The following is a 24482-nucleotide window of genomic DNA, read 5'->3' as shown; positions in this document are numbered from 1 at the left end:
GAAAATATATTTATGTGAAAAATAATAATATAATAATAATGTAAAATACTAGTAGTTTTTATAAATTGTAATCATGTTCTATGACTATGGATATTTAAATCAATAAACTGCATGTAAATATGTATGTTAATTTCCTTTAGATTTAAAAGTAGAAGAATCATAATTTTGAGAATTTAAACTTACAAACTTATCTAAACAGTACACAAGCATTTGTAGCCTGTGCATCATAACTGGTTTTCTAGAGCCATTTTATTGGTAAACATCTTTATAGAGAGGCTTTTAATAAAAAAAAGCAGTACAAGGAGCAATTTAAAGCATTGTCTTTGAAAGTTAAAGTTACCTGTAATAGTGTGTGCAATAAATTCTTTCAATAAATTATTTTCATGATCATAGTTAATTATATTTTTAAATATTGCATACACAAAGATATATGTCCTATGCTGATTCAGCATTGTATAAAACTGGAAAATATGTTGAATAGGAGTAAGGAAATGCTGATAGTGCTACATTTCAGAAAACAGGGTTAACAGATGTTTAGAAAAGGTTAAAAAAAAAAAAAAAAAAAAAAAAAAAAAAAAAAAGGAAATATTGTGCACATATGCTGAACAGCTACTCTTTTTGCCAAGAGCCCTCCCCGCCATAATAACTGAACTAAGAGACAGAAAATGTTACTGTACATCCAGAGAAACTGTGTACAAATAAAATTGCTATGATTTACACGGAAATAGATTTTGTTTAAACTTTTATTAACGAGAAGAAAATATGTACACATTTGTATTGACAATCAAATAATAATAATAATAATAAAAAAAAACAGCTACATCAAGTTTGTTAAGACAACAAAAGGAGTTTAGTGCCAGGAAGTGGGTCATCTGTACTGTCCTTGACCCAGGCAAAACAGGATGCATCACAACCTCTAAAATGATCCATGACCAACCAAGAAACACCTGCAAAAAAGAAAAGATTTTAATAAAATCAGGCAGTCATTCAGTTTTTATGTGCCCAAAACAGACAACATGAATTGTGATAAGACACTTTTTTTTCTTTTTTAGGTAATAGGAAGTAACAACGACATGAAATCAAACATTGTTAACAACACTTCACTGCCGTGTAAAAGACAGAACTATAAGGCATAGTTCACCCAAAAATGAGAAGTCTGTCATCATTAACTCACCCTCATGCTGTTCCAAACCTCTGACTTTTTACCCTATGAACCACAAAAGAAGTTGAGCAAATGATGCCAGAATTTTCAGTTATTGGAGAGGAACCAATATCCCTTTAATAATAATCGCCCTGCTTTCCGTTTGACCAAACTTAGCTCTAACCTTTTGTAATCCTAGAAAGATCTCACCTGAGTGCACACAGGTATTAGGCTAGTAAGCATAGCGCGTAGCGGCATATGGATCCCGCGGTACGTCATACGCAGTGCTCCTGGGAACCGAAGAGACGGGAGAGAGGCGCGACCGTTCGTACGCGTATCCCTCCGCCTCTATGGGAGCTCGCCGGATCGGGCTCCGCTCGCGGACGTAGTATGAAGAAGTGGGAGCCGGAGGAGGGGGAAGGGGATGGTGCTCATATGGGTCATGGTTAGAGGAGGACAGGCGCTCTCTCGCGACCGCCGAGGAGGATGGGGGAGGAGGGACAGGAGGTGGAACCGCGCGTCTATCTTCGAAATAACTTGCTCCGTACGGACGTGCCCGATATTTCTCGTAGAAGTCCACCACACCGTACGGATCTCTTTCCTCAAAGGGCGGTCGCCGCATTGGGTACGCAGGCATCGCACCGCCATAGGCCACGCCACTGCTCCCATACGCAGCCTCACTGCCGTACGCGGGGGCCATGCTATTATCCGCGCCAATGCCGTAGCCCGCGGGCATACCGTAACTCACTGCGCTCTCGAAACCCGCGCCCCTTCCATACCCTGGGACGGCGTACCCTGTTCCCCTGGAGAAGCCGTGTGAAAAGTTGCCACCAAAGGCCGGCTCGCCACTGTAGCCGCGGTGAAACCCCCGGCCACCACGTTCGCCACCCGTACCGAACCTGAGGGGCCCATATCCTGCCGAGCCTGGGCCCTCTCTGTAGGAGCCGTTCTGGTCCATTGGGCATTCTTTGGACCAGTGGCCTTCCTGCCCGCACCGATAACAACCCGTTCTCTCTCCCATTCCCGGCGCGGTACGCAGGCGGCTAGTCGAAAGCTTCACGCTCATCAGTTTGCCTTAAGGAAAAGAAAGAATTTGCCATGATATTTCTATTTTAGTTTTTAGCATGCACACGGATCAAACGTTCAGAAGGTCAAAGCAGGCCTAAGCTTTGACTTCACGCTACGTCTCAACAGTTATCGACAAATACACGGGACAGAATTTTTCTAATAAAATCGCCACGTTAAACGCTGTTCGCAACCCTGGAATCTGGCGCATTTCGGAGCAAAGCAGGATTTAAAGACGTACATGTATATATAACTGATAAAAAGGTGGCTGTTGCATTCTACTTCATTTCTTAGGAACGCAAACATTTTTGCACGTTATAATGTAAAGTTTGAAAGAAATATGGATACATATAAAGTATGTGGTTTGAATAAGAATGAAAAATGAAGTCATCCTAATAATACAGGAGATCTTAAAGAATTGCCAATAGACTTTGAATAATTACTATGCTATTATGAAGCAGCTTCTTTTTAGGATGAAAGGAATTTCAAAGAATTGATCAGCCCAGTGGACGTCCTCCATTGACCTCCATACAATAAACAAAAAAAATAGAAAATGGAATTGTTTTCCTCCACTTATCACTTACCAATTTTTCTACTTACCAACCTGTATGTAATAAGGCTCGCTTTTGGAACAAACATGACAAGATACGACTGAGCTAAAAGGACCGTGCTGGTTCACCTTGAAAGGCCGTGTTGTCCAAGCCACTGATGGCCTCCATAGCATCTTCCACTCGCTCCATATGAACAAACGCATAGTCTTTAACTATGTCACACTCAACCACAGGTCCATACTCCTCAAACTTGGCCCTCAGCTCTTGGTTGGTGCAACTACTGCTGATGTTTCCGACGTGAAGTTTTGTAGAGGTCTTGGGCTTCCCTTTGCTCATCTCCACATTCATCGCCAAACCGTTCAACACGTAGTGGTGAAGATTTCTAATGGCTTCATCTGCCTCGGCTTTGTCATCCATGTGCACAAAGCCAAAGTTTTTCACAATGTCACACTCAGATATTTTGCCATACTGAGAGAAGAGGGAGCGGATCTCCTCCGCCGTAGTGTTCGGCGAGAGGTTACCGACAAAGATTTTTACCATTTTAGTAATGTAAAGTCAACGTTCAGGCCCTGTTGTGAGGAAAAAAACATATTAGCACACTGCAAAATATGGTCAAAGGCAGATAAGCTACAAATAATTATATGCTACCAGAAACAAGGCAAACTTAAATAATACATGTACAAAATATCCTACTGCTTATATTACAGTAATCACACAAAGAAAAACTTTATAAACGTGTGCATTGTATCACAAAACAGGACAACAATGGCAACTCTTCTGAATGGACGTTTTAAATGAATCGAAATTTAATATAGTCCATCCAATCAACAAATGCCTCGTTGAACATATCGGAAATTTTGGACATATCCGATTCTGAGGTGAAAAAAAAATCATTTAGAGCAAAAAGTAACAAGATAAGCAACTGAACGCCCGTGTCCCAAAGTGCATACTACCCGTCCTAAATTGAATAAAATGTAGTAATTTTCAATACTGTTTAGAGCTGATAGCATGCACATTGGGACGCAGGGATTGTATATCAGGCAGAAAAACACTTTATTTAAATGTTAGGAACATGTAGAATCATGCCACATCGAAACGTCAGCGAACCTGAATTGTTCGAAAGAATCGACTCACGAAACAAGGCGGGCTTCCATCACCAGTAGAGGACAATGGGCAAAAAAGCTACACTTGCTATTCTCCGATTTATGAGCAGCGTGCCAGCAAAACCTCTACACCTAAAATATCAATACAAGACAAGCCTCGCATTCGTGACTAAATCCGATGCATTCATACCGCCTACATTATACTAATCAAGTTAGCTTACGGTCTATCTAGCCCTGCTACAGCTAGCTAGCCGGGAATAAAGGCAGAAACACTGTGGCGCGCGAATTAAACATCACGGCAAAATACGGGAAATGTAAGATTAGCGATTAGCCGTTCATTTAAGAGAACACTTGGCTACGCTGATCCAGCACGAAGGATGTTTTTCATACCTTTTCGCGATGCTTGCAGGAGCCGGCGAGAGATGAAATGGCGTCACTCTTGCGTCGCATAAAGCGAGGCTTGCTGGAGAATAGCGCTGCATGGCGTTAAAACTGCCCATCCCCTTTTATTTTCTCCACTCTCAAAGCCTGCTGTAATAGCTTGCAACTGGAGCTCTCGGAGATTTCAACCCACCACGTGGCCTGATAGATCGTGTAATGATCAGTTACGTAATAAAGCATTTATGTCCCAAGAACAACCCAGAAGACACATTTAATGAAACGATGATGACGTATAAAAGACAGACGGGTTTTTTTTTGTCACCAAAATACTGGTTTATTACAAAAGATAATTCATAAAACACACTCCTGACTTCTGTAGGAAATATACAAACTACAGAAAATCACATTTATAAACATTTTCACAGAGCTTCCCAAGGCACCCATAAAGAAGAATCGCCAGTAAATCGCTAGCAGTCTCGAAAGGTGAATAGAGCCCTGAGTGAGAGTTGGTCAGCACACCTAATGCAAATTTCCAATTCACTCACATGTACACCTTTCCATCCAGGTGAATCTTCTTACAATGTAAAGATCTCCTGCCATAAACAGTCATTTGTGTGTACAGAACACAAAACGGTTTGCATCCCACTAAAAGCTGCCCAACTATTTAGGTTGTATATCAAATCATACTTTTAAAAGACTAACACATCAGTTAGAGGGGATGAACAAATCAAAACAAATTCAAAATGTATGTCCAAGCTCCCAAACTACAAAATTCAGACATTGGCAAGAGACACAAGATGATCATCCTGTTGAATGTACCAGTTTGATACAACACAATTCAACAAGCAAACACGACTCAAAACTGAAAAAGTGTGTATACACCAATCGCCCGTAGCGAATAATTAAAAAGAATGTTGGAATGTTGAATTTGAGTTTATTTTCCCATAAAGCTTTTTGTAGCTGCAGGATTAATTACAGATTGCCACTTCCCCTAAAAACAAAATGCCGGCATTATTAAAAAAAAAAAAAAAAAAAAAAAAAAAATCGCCAGAAGAAACATAACCAGATTGTCCTCACAAAACTTAAATCAAAGAAATTAAGTGGCAAGTCAACCCGATAGCTCCAGAAAAGTCTTGGAACATTAAAAAAAAATATGAGTAAATAATAGTGGATCACAACTTGACAGGGGGAAATTAGACAAAAATACAATTCAAAATTTCAAGAGTGTCTGTTTAATTGCCGTTAATAGTTAAAATTACGCTGACGTGAGACACCCCACCTTACCTCTCAGTGTAAGCGAAAAGCAAAGCAAAAACCAAAAAAAAAAAAAAAAAAAATCACAACCACTTCTTGCAATCAAACACAGATGTTTCCACTGAAAAGAGAAATTAAACAGCACTTTTTGCATTATGGGTAAAACATTAACACGCAGATCTAATAAGCATTGATCAATGCGCCTATCCAATCCTGCGTCTTTGAAATCCGATGGAGCATCTGATAGATTGAGGCAAAGTCATTTAGGTGGAGAAGTCTCTTCACTTGACCAACACCTAAAAAAAAGGAAAAAATTCTGTGAGATGAAACATTTGACAGGCATAACCTTCTGACTTATGTGCTTTTTAACCCGAGCAAAGTGGCTCCGCTTACTACTGCACTCGAAACGGCTTACGCTTTAGAACAGATCACGCTGACATCTCATCTGAGTCATCAAAGTCAACGACCCGCTATCGCTCACCTTAGCATGTGTTTGGGCTTAGTATGCGTATCGAACCCGCTCGGTGTAGTTCTCTCTTTCGCCCCTTGAGACCGGAGAAAGTCGCGAACGCTCGTACGAGTAGCCTTCCGAATCGGCGCCCACACGTCTGATTGGACTACGGTCCCGCGAGAAGTACGCCGATGCCGTGGGAGGCGGAGGCGCCAGAGGGTGGTGCTCATAGGGATCGAGGCTGGGAGCAGCCAACCGCATCCTTGAGAGAGAAGAAGAAGAGGGAGGGGGGGGAGGAGGAGGAGGAGGAATAGAGAGAGGCCTGCTATTCTCGAAGAAGCTAGTGCCAGCCGGATGAGCCCGAAACTTCTCGTAATAGTCAACGCTTCCGTAGTGCTCTCGCTCGTATGCGGGCGGCCTCTCGGGAAAAGCGTTTGGGTACCGCTCTCGAGCATCCGCGCTGTACTCGCCGTAGCCTGGATGCCGGTTCATGGGCGGGGGAGGGGGGAGCGGCCCTGCTGGGTAACCTCTATTAGGAAGACCCCCAGGGCCGCCCATGCCGTAATTCGGAGCGCTCCTAGGGGGGCCTCTACCGCCGGCGAATCCCCCCATGCCTCCGCCATAGCTACCATTTTGACCACGTCCGCAATCTTTGGACCAATGGCCCTGTTCTCCACAGATGTAACAGCCAGTTTGGTCTCCCATGCCGGGCGCTGTACGCAGGCGACTTGTGGACAGTTGTACTTTGATCAGCTTGCCTTGTGGGAGGAAGAGAACACACGCAAGACAATGTAAAACTTTCTTCCGCTCACGTTAACCGTCATTTAATTATTGCATCACGATAGCCACAGAGCACTCAAAAGGGTCAGGTTGCCCGAAAAAATTCTGCCAATGTTTAGTTGCCGTCATGTCGTTTCAAACCCATAAAACCTTTGTTCATCTTCAAACTTTCAATGAAGGGACAGAAATCTCTTAAAATTTGAAGCTGCAGTCCGTAACTTTTGGCCCATTAGAGGTTAATAAAAAGGACTGCATGCGTCTTGCGGAAGAACATTGTAGCCAGATGAATCATGCAGGTACTGGACTACTCCGCAGCAGTACCTACCCGAATCAGTTCACTTAGCCCAAATTCAGGACAAGCCAAAAGCACGGTTTGGAAAATGTATTCATGTATACTCACTTATTAAATAAATTGAATTTTGATTATTATGAAAATTGAATATTTTAAACAAAAAGTGCTAGTTTAATATCTGAGATATATCTATATATACACACACCTCGCTCTCTATATATATATATATATATATATATATATATATATATATATATATATATATATATATATAATTTTTTTTAGACACACACACCTTGCTACGTGTATTGTGTTAGGATTCTCTTTTTGTTTGGTTTTGAATGCTTATGTTGTCATCACTTGTCTGCTAACTAACTAAATGTAAAATTTAACTCGTGTTTCCAAGACAAACAAAAATCTTGTGAGCTTGGAAAAACATGACTGTGAACACAGGAGATTTTTGGATGAGCTATCCCTTATATTAATGTATCCGTCTACTCCCAATTGTGTAACATTAATTCACTTAAACAACGCAACCCTTGGTAACCACGGATTTCGTCGGTTCGAGGTTAATGTTCACCTTGGAAGGTCGTGTTTTCCAGACCACTGATGGCCTCCATGGCATCTTCCATTCGCTCCATGTGAACAAAGGCATAGTCCTTCACTATGTCACACTCTACCACAGGGCCATACTCTTCAAACTTGGCCCGGAGCTCCTGATTGGTGCAGCCACTGCATATGTTGCTCACATGCAGTTTGGTGGAGCCCCTGGGCTTCCCCTTGCTCATCTCCACATTGATGGCTTGACCGTTCAGCTCGTGATGGTGGAGTTTGCGGATGGCCTCCTCGGCCTCCTGCTTACCTTCCATGTGCACAAAGCCATAATTTTTCAGGACGTCACACTCTTTTACTTTGCCATATTCAGAAAAAAGAGAGCGCAGATCTTCCGCGGTCGTGCTTGAGGATAGGTTGCCAACAAAGATCTTAACCATCTTTATTGCCGTTTTTTCCTGGACAGAGGGAGCATAGTTGCGAAATGCACGTTACATCAACAGACGATCCCCTACATTACTGCCGCGTTGGCTTACAAAACCATAGATACCTTAATCCTATTAGTTTCGATTTTGTGGCTTCGGGCCAGAACGATTTAGGGACAACTCAGCATTAAATATGCTGTGTGTGTCACTCACTGATCGGATGAAACCGCATCGAGTACGCAAAGTAGACGACCGGGTTCGGTTCTTGGACTTTATGGCGCAGCTGAATTATTTCGCGTTGCTAGGCCACGTATCCGCGCGACGATCACACCCAACGTATTAAGTTCTTTAAGCTTTGTTTGTCACCATTCAAGTGCGCGTTTTTACTACCCCGACACACGATTAAGCACGACTGGTGAGCATCGATGGCGTTTTCAGGGCTGTATGCCAATGGATTCGACTGTGTAATGCTAAGCGTAGTTAGCACGACTACACAAAGTTACCGAAGTAAACGTCGCTTCGTTAAGAAGCGAGCTACTATATTACAGTATTACGCCACACTGCATTACCTTCACGTAAAATCTAAACAGTAGCACTCGTGTAAAGTACTAAAAAGAGTTACGCAGGAGCAGCACTGCCTTACCGTAGCTAGCACGTAATATCACTTGCTGCGAAGATGAATGAAGCCTAAAATGGAGTCGCCCGCCGTCACCGACAGCACTTCCTGTCCACAAATAAACAACCAACCCTACATGCTTTTACTGGTCATTTAGAGTGTTTAAATAATTAGCGTATTTCAAATAAAATCGAAAAAATCACTCCCAATTTTTATTATTGAGGCACAAATTATGTAATTACTTACAAATAATTATGTACTGTAATGAATTCTACAAAAGTCCCTTTCTGTGATTGTATTTATATTCTTTGATTATACTAATAACAGTACAACGTACATAACGAAACAACTGTAGGAGTAGGCCCATCTCAATAATAATAATAAAGCTTTTTCTAACACCCTTTAATTTAAGGTTTCCTTTTGTTTCAGACCAAAAGCCCCAAGAACCGTATTTCTGTGAAGTGAGTTCAAATCGTCTACGATACCCTTTAATTTTAACTTAGTTATTGTGGTTTCTGTTTGTCCTCACAAAATTGAATATTTTGTTATAAACAAAACTTAATTACATTAAATTTCATTTTTAATGTTTATTTTTTTTACTTAAAAATGTTTATGTTAGTTGTATTATCTCATACCAAACGTTTTCAGCTGATGGATTTGACAGTTTTTTCTTGTACTATGAAGATTTTGCAATGTTTTATGTTTTATTTATAATTACAAACATTTCACTTGTACACACACACACACACACACACCTTAATACATAACTGTCATATTTTTACAAATAACCACCAAGACAGCTCGGACAAGGGGCAAAAGGCTTTATTGGTATATTGAAAGTGCATTCACCTTAACTGGAAAATAAGAAAATGTTATACTGTGAACACTGCCAGTAGAGGCACATGCATTTAGTGTCCAACAGGTAAACAAACAGCCATAACTAAACATTTTCTTGCAAAAGATATAAAAATGAGACAGAATTAATAGGGAAGAAAAATGCATAAATTAATCTAAAACTTACCCTCAGGCATGAGCTCATCCTAAAAATCACTTACATGAGTTAAACATTTGGACCAAATACATGTCACTGAGACACGTATACAGTCTGTGTACTGAAGCTATACCATGAAACAATTAAAGTAATGAAAGGCATGCTGAGTGATAAAGAAACTAAAATGCATCAAATGACTTACCTGGCATAATTAAATCTTAAAGGACCACCGTTTACAACGTTGGGCAGTCTACCCACTTAATGAATCAAGATGACAGGATTATTTGGACAGACAAGAACACTGAGACGCCAATGGTTTAGGGCAAAATAGCTTTGAAGACGAAGTGATGGTAATCGCTTTAATTTCGCCGCAAAAGCAGTCCCATTTTCCGTGATATTCTTAAACTAGGAAGCATGAGGTTACGATTCGTTAATTCGAATAGGTCTAGAATAAATTGCTACTTTTATGCCTACTTAGGCATGTTGAATTTAAAAGGTTAGCAAGAAAAGCAAAACGACGGACCATGTTCCAGTCTTTTTATTAAAACTTTCAAGTGTTCCTATGAAAGAAAAACGATACAAAGTCCTTTAAACTTCGATACTCTGCTATTAAAATCCACACTACAGCACAATTTCAATAAAGCCAGCAGACGGAAAGGTTTTATTGCTGCGGAGATTGTATTCTTACTTGCATGCCGCACTTTAACAGACAGCTCAGAGAGGCGAGCGAAAAAAAAAAAAAAACGAAATAGCTTTACACAAATGAATTTGATTCAAAATCAAATTTATGGAATTGCGCTCGTTACAATAGTTTAATAAACGATAAGCTCATTCCAGATTTTTAAAGGTAAAAAACGTACAGCGTGATACATTGAAGTATTCTTTGAAAGAAGAGTTTTTATATGCGCTTTTTTTTTTTACCAAACCACCAAGTTAATCTAATTGACGTGCTCTGGCTTAGAGTGCTCTCTCATCTATCAAATGTTAAACAATAAAAACAAGGCAAAAAATAATAAAGCAGAGTTGACAATTTAGCATGAGGACGATTTTATGCGTGTAAAAGCGGTAGTTTTATAGAATGTGCAGTCCGCAACAGAACTCTTCCACTATGGTGCGCAGGCGAACGAAACGCGTTCTGGCAGACAAAGACGTATCGCGGCACGTGCATCAGGAGACAACGACGACGATCTTGTTGAATAATTTACACCTGGAAAGAGAGCAAACCACATGAGTCAAACGGCAGCAGTGCCATCTGGGATTACTGAATCGTCAAGCTAAGTTAAAATAGAGTTGAAGGAAGTCTGTTTGAGTTCTGCGAAGTAAAACGTTACTTTACTAGGAGAATTTACCATCTAATAACTTCGATACGAAGTTCAGCGTTCGTCGAGCAGAGCTTTTTAAAAGACCATATAAGGCCATTAAAAATGTACGACCCAGGCACTTTGATACAAAGTTTACGGTTCTGCTACTTGCGCCTCAATTACACACGCAAACAGCGCAAGTACGAGCTATATTATTTGGCTTGCGGGACCTATTCTCACCTTGGATTACAAAAGCGCAGCGTTGCACTTTAATACGAGTAGTGCGCAGGTGGTGGAGGCGGCGCCGCCCTGTCAGCATAGGGGTCTCTGGCCCGAGGCACGTTGTACATCGGGGACAGACGAGATCGTTCGAACGAGTAACCATTCCCGGCGGGTGTCTGAGGGGTGGGAGGTGCACGCCTGATGGGACTGCGGTCTCGTGCGTAGTACGAGGACGGCGGGGGTGGAATGGGGCGTCGCTCATAGGGGTCAAGGCCGTTGCCAGCCAATCGCTCTCTCATAACGCCGGAAGACGGGGGCGGAGGGGGAGGGGGGATGGCGCCTGGACGCCGGTCCTCATATGAGGCGGCACCGTAAGGGCGAGCGCGGTACTTCTCGTAATAGTCGACCACACCGTGTTCGCGCTCGAATGCCGGCGCCGCACGCTCTGGGTAAGGAGGGCGTCTGGGGGGCATGGGTGGCGGCGGAGGAGGGGGACCAGGGGGATACCCGAAACGACCCCTAGGATAACCAGGGGGCTCTGGCTGGTCACCAGGGAAACGAGGTGCCCAGTATCCACTGTCTGGGGGGCCGTAGCCTTCCTCCTCACCTCTTGGTCGACTCTTTGAAATCTGTACATGAATTCGTTTACCTGCAAGTGCGAAAAGGTTCACATTAGCAATTGAGAAACGTGCAAAAGGATGCGCAAGGGAGCGACACGGCTGGAGGTTTTACCTTGAAATTCAGCGTTGTCCAACCCCTTAATGGCATCCATGGCCTCGTCGGAATTGTTCATGTGTACAAAGGCGAAGTTCTTAACGATGGCACATTCGGTAACTGTGCCGTACTCTTCAAACAGCGCTCTGAGCTCTTCGTCTGCTCCTTTCTCCACATTGGCAACATGAAGCTTCACCGGGCCCTGGTTTTTGCCACGACTCGCTTCGACATTGATTGGCGTTCCATGCAGCTTGTATAAATGAAGGTTTCGGATCGCCTTTGTCGCACTTTTGCGGTCATCCATGTGGACGAAGGCAAAGTTCTTGATAATGGCACACTCTGTGACTGTTCCGTATTGAGTAAACAGAGACTTTATTTCTTCTGCTTCTGCCTGCGGAGGCAGGTTCCCAATGAAGATCTTCACCATCTTTGCGAATGCGTTATGCAAGACCCTAAAACAAACTGTGACGAGATATACTACAATGAGTTGCCACCAATGCAAAATAATTGATCATGGTCATTGTAATGGTCTTTTGCAAATCAAGAATGAACAGACGAAACCACGTCTGGAACTAAACTGAAATCGAAAGCTTGCTCTGTAAACTTCCTGAAGCCTATCAAGTCAAACCAGTTTATGCAAATATTTTGCATTTTATTTCCCCCCTACCTACACGACAACCCAACAAAATAAGATCCTATTATTGCTTGAGTTCTGCTTAGCGTAAAGTTTCGTAGCAAAAAAAAAATACAATTTCTCCTCACACGTTCTTATATACGCCACGGCCTCGTGTGGTTACTCATTTGTAGCGGACTGGAAAACCTACACAAACATTCAGTTTACTCAAGGCGTATTCGTTAAAGTGTTTGTGTCCGTAAATACAAGAGAGCAATACTGTAGCAAGTAATCACTTCACGTACTCCTCGCCTTGAAAGGAAACTCAGCTTCTGTTGCTAGGTTTGAATAAGCTAACAACGTTAGCTTAGTAGCCGAACAGTCGTTGCGCGCCGAGATAAACACGATGTGTGTACTACTTTTAAATGTCGCCGATTAACTGATTTGTGCATACCTTAGGAAACCTGCTTATATCACAGGTGCATTAGTGTCGCTTGCTAAACCTTTCATTTTAATACTGACGTTATAAAGGTCAAAGTATTACGAACCAATACTCACCGCCTGTTTCTCACCACAATGAGGAAGAGGGTGGGTCATTCAATAATATACTTTCTCGGTCCCGCCCACAGGGTTGAATGAGCCAATCAAATACAACCATGTGAGAACGTGACAAGAAACTGCTCCGATCTCAGAGTCAGAGTTCTAATAAAGTTGTTAAAAGTATCCACCAAAATTACCCATAATTAACAAGTTTTCAGAGGAATATTTTTCAAAGAAACACTTTGCTATTTAATTTCCAGGAAATATTTTGATGTGTACGCAAACTGGTTAAGAAACTCTAATAATTCTATTGCATGTTAGACTGGTTTAAATCTTATAAGTTAACAAACTGAGCTTTGGTTTTTGTTCGTAACCCATAATTGTCTTTTGTTCTTACTTGTCTTTGTAAATGTATTTAATGATAATATATAATAATATATAACAACAACAATAATAATAATAATAACTGTTCTTAATATTTTCTGTGCTTCAATTTTTTATACCGTGGCATTAATTAATAATAAAACTGACACTATTCTGGATGGATGAAAAGTGAATTTATGACGATTTAGATTGATACTACAGTTTAAAATGGAATTTAAAAAAAATGTTTTAGCATGAGCTGTCCATGGTTCAGTCTACCAGTAGGTTGTGGTAACGCACCGCACAAGATAAGAGAAAAACAAGGGTTAAAAGCCTTTAATTATTTAGCCTGTTTAGATTTGTTATCACGCGCGTTTAAACGTCAGGTTATAATAATTTCTACATAACTTCAATAGTTTAATGTCTTAGATAAAACACGCCTTTCCGGACATTGGAATCTGATTAAAGATAAACACGACCCCATTCCTTTGTGTCTGCTTCCCGAAAAGATTATATAGATTCATTACGTGAAATGATTGTTATTTTGCTATATGATGACGAAACCGACATGCAATGGATTTCTCATCCGCTTCTCTGTTGTTATACAGTCTGGACGTTTTCGGGAGTGACTATCTGATAAGGCATTGTAAATGAAGACCATAAACGTGCTCTCAGTCATGTTTATATCTGGTCATTGAAGAGAGGTAACATCACAAGACGACCTGGCGAGTGCTTTACGTTTTCAGCTAACGTTCAACCGCTCAACAAAGGGCATTTCTTTTTCGTCAAAACGAGAATAAAGCGCGCCCGTCGTCTCCGGGTCAAATATAGAACGAATTACATTTTTGAAATAAGACTATAATACGAAACAAATAGCGAAAGTGTGGAAGTCGGTTGCGCAACTCTGGAGTTTTTGAGAGTCACATGTTCCCAGCTGGAGGGGGATTTCGGTGCTTCTGATGCAATTCCCTTTGTTGAGCTCATAGTATAGCGATCCCGGCTTCAGGACAGCAGTCCGTTAGTTCATGATCGTTGCAAACAACTTTTGAAGGTAAGCTACTGCTTAGTTTTGGTAAACTAGCACGACACTTATTTAACGCTTGTATTTATACCTTAGCGTTTTTCGCTAGACCCGTGCTTTCAGTGCATTCTCACTTTAAGTCAGAAAAATACGTTTTGCATACATTTGTACTAACACTTGAGTTCTTATCGATTTTTCTTAGGTTTAACTGTAAACAAGTTGATTCAGCACCACGGAAGTTGCGTTATATTTCGCAGAATGAACGACAATAGCAAACTCGAGACCGAAGAACTGCTTACTTGCCTTCATGTCCATCTCTTCCACCCTAACCAAGCCAGCCGTCCACTCTTCCACAACCTGCCCCTAAATCAGCCGTACAAAATGGAGGCTGAAGACCCACTAAGGCTCGGCCGCGACGGACAGACCTGCATCTTCGCCCTGAACGACACCTCTGTTTCCAGAAAACAGCTCTCCGTACAGGCTCATAAGAAAGCTGGCAGCCCGTGCTTGAGCTTCACGATCCAGAACATGAGCCAGAAGGTCAAGCTAATGGTTGGCGGGTCCGAACTGAGGTACCTCGAAAAGGCTGAGCTTGACGATAAGGTGCTCTGCCGCTTTGGAAGATACGAGCTGCTGATTTGGCAGGAACCAGGAGATTGCGAGAATAAGTTTGAGGTCCTGTTTGAAACATGCAATGCACCTCCTTCGCAGGAATCGGGCACAGATGTGCCATGCAAACCTCCTGTTATGGATACCAACATGCCGTGGAGAAACTTTGAGAATGGAGCGCCAGTAAGCCAAGAGCCGCTGGAGTCAGATGAGACAGTTGTTTTAGTGTAGATATTTTTTTGGACATTGCTCTGCGAGGAATCAGACTGATCAGAATCTGTGTTTAATTACTGTTGTTGTCGATACTGTGTGTTATGAAAGCACTCAGCATGTCTTTAACGTTTAAACCTCAGAAGTGACCCTACTAAGTGACCTACTAACATTTCTTCTGGAATGTCACTGAACCAGTTTTGTTGCCTATACCGTGTCTTTGTGTTCCTTCTTTTGTACAGATATTTTATTACATATTTTACTGGGATTATCGTCACACACGTGCTTTCTCTTAATCATTGTGTGTGTTCCTTGCATAAGTGCCTTTGGCCGTTGTTTTTATAAATAATATTTTTATTGCATTGTATTATTTTATATCGACTGTTACTTGACAGAACACGAATCATAAGCTTTTGAAAAATGTGAAATGACTGTGATTGAAGGGTTATTCGTTCTACTGTCATGTTATCTCATATAATAAAATAAAATGTTCATATTTACGTACACTGTCCAGATTGCTTTTTTACAATCAAGAACAATTTGAAAATGTTCGTTTTCAAGTTTATGCGGTACAAACCAAAAAATCTAAATACATTTTAATAGTGCTTAGTGCATTTTTTTTTTATTTGCGTACAATGACTATAAAAAAGCTAATTTAAGAAAAGTTTAATTTAAGAAACAAGGTGTTGTCTTTCTGTGGTCTACTGGCCATCTGTTCTGGGTGTCTGGGTGTTTTCCCCGCTTGAAACACTGAGTCAGGTCAGATGGATGAATGTGTTCACGCTTGATATTTTTTCTCACACAGTATAAATGAGTTTCTGTATATGCCTGTGTATTTTAGAAAAAGCGTCCCACAAAACGCCTTAAAATTTGAGCATCCTTGACATGAAAAAGTTTGGAAAATTAAAAAATACTGTTTATTTCTGTTTTTATTTACAATACAAATAGGTCTGAAAAGTAGATTTGTGTTTGTAATTTCAACAATTTTACGCATTTTTATTTTATGATTATATGATCCGTTACTGATCTCCAGAAAGCAGTTGTAAATGTCTGGTTTGGCAAACAGAAGTTATGTCAAGCAGGTCTATTATCACCACGTTTTTTATTTATTTAATTCATTTCTTTGGTATGTTTAAGGATTTTAAGAAAGGTTAATCCCAGGTGACCCGGGAACGTTTTGTACAATATCTATAAACTCTGTAAACTGACCTCTGGGCCTTGTTCTCATGAACAACAGCAGCACTGATAAGCATCAGTTACATGGCAGATAGCAGAGTTACAGTAAATGATGCCAGTGGTGAAACTCTGATGTAACTCTCACCAGGAGTGGCAGTATTAATCTTTATATCTTTATGTACTATTAATAAAACATAACTTCAGCCATTGCTTGTTGAGCAAACGTTCCTTCCACATTAGACTATGTAATTATACATGTTTATTTTAACAGCGATTATTTTAGAATGTAAAAAATCTTATAGAATGCTTTACTGATTTCCTAGAACAACATTGATTGACACAGATGTCTCGCCATTATCACACCCAGATTGTTGTTTGCATAGTTAGCACATAGAGATCGGTTCATTTGCTGACTTTTGATTCATTTTAGTTACTGGGAGGTTCGGTGGGTGCATGCAGAGATTTCCGAACAGACATTTGGTACAACGGGTCAACATGAATCATTGAACCAAAGAAATAAAATGAGGTGAGAAGCGGAACTATGCGGAACTGCAGAACGTGGAATTGACATGAAATCAGAGAGCTATCTGAAAGAATGCATTCTTCAGTCATCAGTAAACAGTTACGTGAAAAGATTAGACATTCACAGTCTGCTGAGAAATGTTGAAAATAATAGACCGACGAACTCAAGAGAAAAGCACTAGACCTTATTCATGTTGCATGTTAAAATACATTAAATGTATTCAATAAACTACTGCAAATATGAAAGTGAATAGATTGAATAGTTTTGGTTGTAACACTGATTGTAAAGACTTACAGCTAAAATGCTTCATGCTGGTAAGGTTTTTTGGGGATTTCTGATATTTGACACATATAGCCTTGGTTCAAATAGTGCACCATTCTCGCGCCGTTTGACATCAGGCACAAATACTGCAGGAGGCCGCCGTAAAGGCTCGTTCTATAAATAAAATATCTTTAAAAAGCCTCCACACTACAGGCAGTCACCATCCTAAAATTCTAATGTACTGATAATTGCATATTTTAGCCACTTCTAACATAGTACTGAAAGCTCGTGACCATTTATGTATGCCGTTTCCGTGGAAAAACTAGAACTTCCTTTAAATATAAATACTTTATAGACTAATGTGTGTTGGCTAGCATCCATAAGCTAAATTGTGTTTGGACATTGACATGATAACAAACATTACCACAACTTTACAATGGCATTAAAACATTAGCATCAAAAATAGGCATGCATATACTAAACTGCTCTCTACATATAAAAGTGTATATATTGTTTTAATCCATAAATCTCTCACCTGGTTTTTGAAAAGAAAGTGTTTCGCCCAACGTGGGGCTCGAACCCACGACCCTGAGATTAAGAGTCTCATGCTCTACCGACTGAGCTAGCCGGGCTACATGCTAATCTGTTTATGCTAATTGCTTTTTAAACGTGAGAACATATAATTTGCAATATAATTTAGTAACTACAACCTATTTATATATGTAAAAACGTGGATTTAACACTAAATCTGGTGTATTTGCGCCACCGCGAAGTTACTCGAGAACGTGACATGTTTGAATTAAAGAACAAATTAAAGACGCGAAAGTAATTAGACGTAAATTACGCAGGCTACGTATGCAGACTTAAGTAGTTAACAGGAAAAAACCTCCGTGCGTTTGTTGCGTATTCTTTGACGAAAATGCTGAGATGAATGCCAAAATCAATCGGCAAAAAAGTATATGAAAATTATTTTTCATAAAGGTCCTACTACTGTATTCATAAACATAGCTCTCAACTGTCTCTGTGGCGCAATCGGTTAGCGCGTTCGGCTGTTAACCGAAAGGTTGGTGGTTCGAGCCCACCCAGGGACGAAAGTGCTTTTTTCAAATAAATGATGAATTTTTCTTAAAATCGCGACGAATTAGAAATAATCCTAGCGGCGGTCAACGCGTATTTCGTGTTTTTTTTTTTTTTTTCTCAAATTTTTGAAACGACATTCAATTACTATTCTCATTATTATAATTTTAAACATTTATTAAACATGTTAAATGATACCGTTATTTTTATAGTAATGTTGAAGTCAAGTAAACAACGTAAATTAAATTGCCATGATAGAAGTAATTTCTTGGTATAACATGACCGCTCCCTAGTGGAGATATTCAATATTACCTTAAAGGTACAGTTCACCCAAAAAGAGAACTTAATGGCTTTAATTTAAAACATTCGCTCTTCGATGGTTTCAGATCCGAGCTCTTTGTCAGATGAATTCACAGTAATTAGTAAAAAGCCATTTCAAAAAGGATCACCTTGTCATTTGCAGAGTTTTAATAGAAATAAGTGAGAGCGTTATTATTGTTTAACACCATGTGCATCTGGGAGGGTTTGCTTGTTACTGCAATTAGGTTGGCTACACATCAGCTGTGTTCTGAATCTCAGTCCTCCCTTCCAGATTCCCCTATGACTAATTTCAGTGTCTCGTTCAACTCTCCACATGAGTTCTGTGTTGACAAGCTACAACAGTCCAATTACACACACACACACACACACACACACAGAGAGAGTTGTGAGTTGTGATTCTCTGATGCTGACATGTTAACCCTGGAGATCCACAAGTTATATTGAGAAGAGCAATGCTGATGCATACAAAAGAAATCAACAGTCTTATGAGGATATATATCATTCATTTACTTAAACATGTGTACACCCAATCTTTGCTTTCTATGTATGCTTTACGTATGTTCATTTGGCAATTTGTCTGTAGAGAAAAGTGCTATAGAATTTATAAAATTTGATTAGTAAAAATATTGGCATCTTTAAACAGGTAGGCTAGATATAAATATTGAAATGACATCTGGAGCGATTATACTATGTAGTTTAAAAAAAACAGCAGAATTCGCTCTTCGGGAAGCTTGAGGTTAAATGCAGGCAGGTGTGCTCTTCTTATGCACCAAGGTCATCAGTAGGCAGGATTGACTTGTTGGAGAGGCTGGTAGGACGTATTGATGGCTTGAGTTGGCTGGTTGTAAGCTTGGGGCTGATGGTGAACCGTGTTAATGGCAGTGTTGATGATCACGTGGGACTGACGTCGAGCCTTCAGCTCTCTCGCCATCTGACACCAGACACACACATGGCAGCAGAACACCGTACAGCAGTCATCCTGTATCGAGCCCTTCATCAAAGACAAAAAATACATAAATTAAAAAAACTGTACCTCTAGAATTCCATATATAATAAAAAATCAAATAACTCAAATAAAAACGACGATCTCAAAGTTATTTTGAATTGCAATAATTGTATAGCGATGCTGTATTTACCTTAATGTGAAATCTCTCTCTCATGCTGCTCCTCATGGAGAGTGTAATAGGATGCAACAAGCCGCCAAAGCACATCTCCAGCAGGGGGAGACAGAGACACTCTCCAAATTCCTCACTGGTCTTACACATGAGGCAGAAGGGGCACCATAAACCACAGCAACCTACCACAGCAAAACAGACAACTTGCATCAGCTCACATCTTCAAACGCTGTCTGTTCTTATCAGTCCTCAAACGTGCAAACATAGATTATATTTCCTGTTTTTCCTCTCCCGCCACGCACTTACAGATGCCCATGTCCTCACAGCAGTCACACACTCCGCTGCTCCACTGGGTGGCCATGTTAGAGCTCAACACCACGGCTGGCTGGACGCTTACAGTTGAATGTGCCATCCTCAACTGACCTGGGAAAACGCATTCAGAAATCAGAATGCTAAATCTTAAACACCACTTCAAATAGATGAAAAGATTTGTATTTATTCACAGAAGAAGGTGCCCTTCGTATAGGCTACATGCATTATTTACTACTACTGCTAATAATTAAGTACAATTGCACTGAATGAGTTGTGAAGGGCGTTAGATAAAATTATGCACTGTTTAAATCGGATTCATTATTTGAGCCATCACGGCATAAACCCTGTCATGCAACGGTTAATTGAGCTGGTTTTGAATCATTTTACATTGTAGTTGGGCTACAAACATAAAATCAAGTCATGTGACAAAACACACAGAGATTACGTTGGATATTTGAGAGTAAAAAGCTTTTATCTGTGATTCTCCCATTTATGCATATAGCTCATCTCGTCTAAAATGAAGCGTCTACTACGATCATTTTTTTTACCCTTCGAGCCTTTCTGAGTTTGATTCGCAAGCAAACATCTAAATTGGGGTCTGTGAACTTTCTGGTTTAACACTGCATCACTGTGGAAAAAGACAGCAAAAAAATACAGCTACAAGAGTGTGTCACGATCTCAATTACAGTCAGAGATTGCAGTGAAACCTGATATGCACTGAAAATGAAGACTCCTTCCTACTCCCCAGAGAACCACAATTTTCACACCTTTAATGCACTAGAGATTATCAGATCATAAACAGAGGAAATGGAAAAAGAGACGGTTAAACAGAGAGGTATGGTTGCCAGTGACTCCAGAACAATAGGAACGGAAAGCATATAAGTGATGTCAGAGAGCTGGTTTTTCATATTTTCACCCTCATTTTACTTGGAAATTGGCTCTGGCGTCTTGTTTCATGAATGGAAAAAGTGCATTTGACATTGTGGTAATAGTGGTAAAAGGTTGGCTTACAATAGATCAATTATTTTTCAAATATAAAAAAGGTGCTCTTATCAATTAGAATCAAACATAGGCCCTGTCCCGACATGCGTAAGAATTTGAGAAGCAAAACACAGATTTACTTTTACAGACAAATTTGTCACTGTTCCACCACTATTTTAAAAAAATCAACAACCCTAAAATATATGAAATAGAATATAATAATAATAATAATAATAATAACTAGAAAGTACATTTCCTGAAGAAAATGTGGTTGGTCCTGCTTCCCGTGGCAAAACTCGCCCTCGGTTGCTAGGGTAAATAGGTTGGTTGCTAGGATGCAGCTTGGTAGCTGACAATGATGATACACTTGTCACTATGAATGATATAAACCAACACCCATGTCTCTATGACTTTCCGATTTAAAGATATGCCCGTTTGAGTTGGGGTTGCTAGGGTGTTTGATAATGGTTGCTAAGGCGTGGATAGGAGATGTCTATGGTGACTCAGGATTGGCAGTTTACTGTCTCGAGTCAATCGAGACGTTCTGTTTTAAAGATATGTAAGTTTGGATTTTGGTTGCTAAGGTAATCGATAATGGTTGCTAGGGCGTGGCTACGAACAGCTGAAGTACTTCATGATTGGCCGTTTGCTGCCCCGACTCAAACGAGCCCACCCCCATGTCTCTATGACGCTCTGATCCAAAGATACCCATCTGAACCATTATAATGGCAGTCTATGGGATCTGTTGCTAGGGTGCTCTAAATGGTTGCTAGGGCGTGGCTTGACACCTTCATAGTGATTCAGAGACTTTGATTGGTTAGCTGAGTAAAACGAGCCCACCCCCACGTCTCTATGACATTTTAATGCAAAGTTATTTAGATTTGCAAAATTCCTATGTAAATTACCATAGTAGGAAAAACACATGTGCTTTGTGCCCAGGCAAGACCTGGAGAAACTAGTCCATGCCTTCATCACCAGCACCACTATTGTAATGGTCTCCTCACTGGCCTTCCCAAAAAGACCATCAGACAGCTGCAGCTCATCCAGAACGCTGCTGCCAGGATCCTGACTCGAACCAGAAAATCAGAGCACATCACACCAGTCCTCAGGTCCTTACACTGGCTTCCAGTGACATTTAGAATTGATTTTAAAGCACTTTTACTCGTTTATAAATCACTCAATGGACTAGGACCTAAATACATTGCAGATATGATCACTATTTATACACCTAACAGACCACTCAGATCACTAGGATCAAGTCAGTTAGAAATACCAAAGGTTCACAGCAAACAAGGAGAATCTGCTTTTAGTTATTATGCTGCTCGCATCTGGAACCAGCTTCCTGAAGAGATCAGATGTGCTGAAACATTAGTCACTGTGCATTTTTCCCTCACCATAGTAAAAAGTTTGGGGCTCTCTTGCCCCCCAGGGGTAAAACTTATACCCCACTGTGTGGTATGTTCTCGCTCAGCTTGATAAAGTCTTCAAATCTGGTGATTTACAAGTTTGTGCGATATTCTCGCTCTGCGCTACGATCCGTCAAAGTCGGTCGCAATGTTACGTCTATGGTTTTTTTCTCCCGGTGTACGAAAATCGTACGCCCGATCGCTTATAAAAGTCATAGCACATCTTTCCACAATACCCCGCACGATTTGACGCCCGTTTCATGGGTGTGTGGCAAAAACTGCGGGACTAGTTACGCGCCGAAATCTGTCCGGAATCTAGTATAACAATAATAAGAATAAGTATGAGGAATAGTAATAGTGTGCTTCGCCTTAAAAGGCAAGCACCACTAATGATGAAAATAATAAAAGTCATTTACATCTTGGACTACCACAGAAATGAAATACTGTAGAAAGCAACTGATGCATATTGCTTACACGAGTTTGTAAAGCAGTGTACTTGCCCGAAGCCTGCTCTTCTGAGGGTGTGGAGTCGTGTGTGATGCACTGTTGTTCAAGAGGGGGAGGAAATGAAAGAAGAACCAAAGTTCTAGGTGGAGCACCATTATGAGTGACTACAGCTTGGTACAGCAGACGTCACACAACCCCAACCCTGCACTGTTGTCAATGATATAGTTGTCTTTTCATGTCCTTAAATGAAAAAAAAAAAAAAAAAAAAATATATATATATATATATATATATATATATATATATATATATATATATATATATATATATATATATATATATATAATTTTTTCAATTTCTACACATTTAGCTAGTTTTGTCATTGAAAACTAAATGAAAATGAGAAAACTAGCTTAAATAAATATCTTTAAATATTTTATTTCAAGTAACAAAAAAGCTTTTTCAATGATCTTAGTTAAAATTTTAGCTCACTATATAACCCTGTTATAAACTACATATAAAAGGTGCTATAAAAATATTAATATACTAATATTTGTGTAGTAAACCTTATGATGTGACATCCTGGAGTAAAACCGGTCTGTATGGAGTGAACAGAATAAAGCTTTGCTTGAAGAATGGTGCGCTTGATGCAAAAAGTAAACACTGCAGTGTGATTAATCAGTAAACATACGTAGGTTAAGCTCTGGTAACAAAATGCATTTTCATTTGATGGACTTATTTGCCATGACATCTGAACCTGGGATCAGGTTCTAAACCTCCATTATGCCTTTTAAAGTTCATAAACAAAAGACAGCACTAACACCATTACAGTGCAGTGTTGACCGATCAATCCTGTAAAATAAATTCTGCAGTCAGTGTTTTTATATAGCCAAGCAACACGAAAATGATGAGTTTATACTCCCACACAAGCTTCGTAGTTCGTCTCGATCACACTGATGAAATAGCTATTTTTATTTTGCAGACATAAGCAATAAAGGATTTCCCTATGATTTTCATAAAGGAGCAAATGCATAGGAGCTTGACTTCAATGTTTTGTTTGTGGTAAGTACAAAAAAAAAAAAAAAAAAAAAAATCAGGTAGTTGTTTGAAACAACCTTAAACTCTATACTTTTAGCGCATAATCCTGTTAATAATTAATGTTTAATCTAATATAAAAGAGAAGTTACACAAAAACATTTCAACCAAAAAGGAAAATTCTCATTAACCAACCCTCATCCTGTCAGATGGATTTCTTCTGTGAAAAAGGTTTTCGATCTCTGAGTTAATTGAAGTGACTGTAATTCTAAAACGTTAATACCAAACCACACAGAAATAATAATCCCTACAATTCCAATTAATGATTCAATGCCTCAGAGATAGGCTTTTTTTTTTTTTTTTTTTTACAAAACCCAAATTTGTCAGTCAGTAAAATACATTGGGAATTGTATGAAGGCAAGTAAACATTGAGAACGTTTTTATTTTTGGGTGGACCATCCCTTTACTGTAATATGCAGTTACCTTTGGAGATTGACTTTTCTTTCTTTGTTAATACTGCACCCAATTCACATAACGTGCGCAAACTGAAACCAGACTGAAGAGGAAAAAAAGCAAACCGCACACAGGTGTCATTCCAGAAATAATTTATTTCACTTCCATTTGAATCTTTTTTG

The 24482-nt window shown here is 39.9% G+C and overlaps 5 protein-coding genes and 2 non-coding genes across 13 annotated transcripts; 2 read left to right on the top strand and 5 right to left on the bottom strand.

The window, feature by feature from the left end:
- Window positions 1–725: 725 nt before the first annotated feature.
- Window positions 726–4451, bottom strand: rbm4.1 (RNA binding motif protein 4.1). Of its 3 annotated transcripts, XM_043243844.1 has the most exons (4): window positions 4251–4444; window positions 2886–3326; window positions 1352–2215; window positions 726–947 (listed from the first exon to the last, which is right to left on the bottom strand). In XM_043243844.1, exons 2-3 carry the CDS (start codon window positions 3295–3297, stop codon window positions 1374–1376), a joined length of 1254 nt encoding a protein of 417 aa, XP_043099779.1. In that variant the 5' UTR covers window positions 3298–3326; window positions 4251–4444; the 3' UTR covers window positions 726–947; window positions 1352–1373. The 3 variants fall into 3 exon arrangements, with proteins under 3 accessions (XP_043099779.1, XP_043099780.1, XP_043099778.1); XM_043243845.1 differs by lacking the exon at window positions 1352–2215 and having other exon boundaries at window positions 4251–4451; XM_043243843.1 differs by having other exon boundaries at window positions 726–2215.
- A 98-nt stretch (window positions 4452–4549) lies between these two features.
- On the bottom strand, window positions 4550–8719 carry rbm4.2 (RNA binding motif protein 4.2). 3 transcript variants are annotated; one of them, XM_043243848.1, is made up of 4 exons: window positions 8639–8719; window positions 7599–8028; window positions 5977–6704; window positions 4550–5791 (listed from the first exon to the last, which is right to left on the bottom strand). In XM_043243848.1, exons 2-3 carry the CDS (start codon window positions 8008–8010, stop codon window positions 5995–5997), a joined length of 1122 nt encoding a protein of 373 aa, XP_043099783.1. In that variant the 5' UTR covers window positions 8011–8028; window positions 8639–8719; the 3' UTR covers window positions 4550–5791; window positions 5977–5994. The 3 variants fall into 3 exon arrangements, with proteins under 3 accessions (XP_043099783.1, XP_043099784.1, XP_043099782.1); XM_043243849.1 differs by lacking the exon at window positions 8639–8719 and adding an exon at window positions 8121–8632; XM_043243847.1 differs by lacking the exon at window positions 8639–8719 and having other exon boundaries at window positions 7599–8632.
- A 1406-nt stretch (window positions 8720–10125) lies between these two features.
- Window positions 10126–13074, bottom strand: rbm4.3 (RNA binding motif protein 4.3). The gene is made up of 4 exons (XM_043245166.1): window positions 13011–13074; window positions 11858–12301; window positions 11144–11774; window positions 10126–10809 (listed from the first exon to the last, which is right to left on the bottom strand). Exons 2-3 carry the CDS (start codon window positions 12264–12266, stop codon window positions 11173–11175), a joined length of 1011 nt encoding a protein of 336 aa, XP_043101101.1. The 5' UTR covers window positions 12267–12301; window positions 13011–13074; the 3' UTR covers window positions 10126–10809; window positions 11144–11172.
- Window positions 13075–14027: 953 nt separating this feature from the next.
- Window positions 14028–15695, top strand: tifa (TRAF interacting protein with forkhead associated domain). The gene is made up of 2 exons (XM_043245958.1): window positions 14028–14406; window positions 14579–15695. The coding sequence occupies exon 2, from the start codon at window positions 14635–14637 to the stop codon at window positions 15214–15216; it is 582 nt and encodes a 193-aa protein (XP_043101893.1). The 5' UTR covers window positions 14028–14406; window positions 14579–14634; the 3' UTR covers window positions 15217–15695.
- A 2019-nt stretch (window positions 15696–17714) lies between these two features.
- Window positions 17715–17787, bottom strand: trnak-cuu. Its single transcript has one exon. It is a non-coding gene; the product is annotated as a tRNA-Lys (tRNA).
- Window positions 17788–18172: 385 nt separating this feature from the next.
- On the top strand, window positions 18173–18246 carry trnan-guu. Its single transcript has one exon. It is a non-coding gene; the product is annotated as a tRNA-Asn (tRNA).
- Window positions 18247–19039: 793 nt separating this feature from the next.
- Window positions 19040–22975, bottom strand: ponzr6 (plac8 onzin related protein 6). 3 transcript variants are annotated; one of them, XM_043245931.1, is made up of 4 exons: window positions 22842–22975; window positions 19975–20091; window positions 19690–19850; window positions 19040–19544 (listed from the first exon to the last, which is right to left on the bottom strand). In XM_043245931.1, the coding sequence occupies exons 2-4, from the start codon at window positions 20078–20080 to the stop codon at window positions 19332–19334; spliced, it is 480 nt and encodes a 159-aa protein (XP_043101866.1). In that variant the 5' UTR covers window positions 20081–20091; window positions 22842–22975; the 3' UTR covers window positions 19040–19331. The 3 variants fall into 3 exon arrangements, with proteins under 3 accessions (XP_043101866.1, XP_043101867.1, XP_043101868.1); XM_043245932.1 differs by having other exon boundaries at window positions 19975–20086; window positions 22842–22962; XM_043245933.1 differs by having other exon boundaries at window positions 22868–22962.
- Between the last annotated feature and the right edge of the window lie 1507 nt (window positions 22976–24482).

This window comes from Puntigrus tetrazona, chromosome 7 (genome assembly GCF_018831695.1).
Source record: "Puntigrus tetrazona isolate hp1 chromosome 7, ASM1883169v1, whole genome shotgun sequence".
In the NCBI taxonomy this organism is placed as follows: domain Eukaryota; kingdom Metazoa; phylum Chordata; class Actinopteri; order Cypriniformes; family Cyprinidae; genus Puntigrus; species Puntigrus tetrazona.
Note: the sequence above shows the minus strand (reverse complement) of the source record. Positions and strands in the feature narration are given on the sequence as shown.

What these genes read in the sequence shown, in the direction of transcription:
- rbm4.1 (XM_043243843.1), bottom strand. Translation starts at nt 3,297, where the DNA reads ATGGTAAAAATCTTTGTCGGTAACCTCTCGCCGAACACTACGGCGGAG. An exon ending in GGACAACACGGCCTTTCAAG is followed by an intron (nt 2,216 to 2,885) that starts GTGAACCAGCAC and finishes CTTTTCCTTAAG; the next exon opens with GCAAACTGATGAGCGTGAAG.
- rbm4.2 (XM_043243848.1), bottom strand. Translation starts at nt 8,010, where the DNA reads ATGGTTAAGATCTTTGTTGGCAACCTATCCTCAAGCACGACCGCGGAA. An exon ending in GGAAAACACGACCTTCCAAG is followed by an intron (nt 6,705 to 7,598) that starts GTGAACATTAAC and finishes TCCTCCCACAAG; the next exon opens with GCAAGCTGATCAAAGTACAA.
- rbm4.3 (XM_043245166.1), bottom strand. Translation starts at nt 12,266, where the DNA reads ATGGTGAAGATCTTCATTGGGAACCTGCCTCCGCAGGCAGAAGCAGAA. An exon ending in GGACAACGCTGAATTTCAAG is followed by an intron (nt 11,775 to 11,857) that starts GTAAAACCTCCA and finishes TCGCACTTGCAG; the next exon opens with GTAAACGAATTCATGTACAG.
- tifa (XM_043245958.1), top strand. Translation starts at nt 14,635, where the DNA reads ATGAACGACAATAGCAAACTCGAGACCGAAGAACTGCTTACTTGCCTT.
- ponzr6 (XM_043245931.1), bottom strand. Translation starts at nt 20,080, where the DNA reads ATGGCACATTCAACTGTAAGCGTCCAGCCAGCCGTGGTGTTGAGCTCT. An exon ending in CTGTGAGGACATGGGCATCT is followed by an intron (nt 19,851 to 19,974) that starts GTAAGTGCGTGG and finishes TTGCTGTGGTAG; the next exon opens with GTTGCTGTGGTTTATGGTGC. An exon ending in GAGAGAGATTTCACATTAAG is followed by an intron (nt 19,545 to 19,689) that starts GTAAATACAGCA and finishes TCTTTGATGAAG; the next exon opens with GGCTCGATACAGGATGACTG.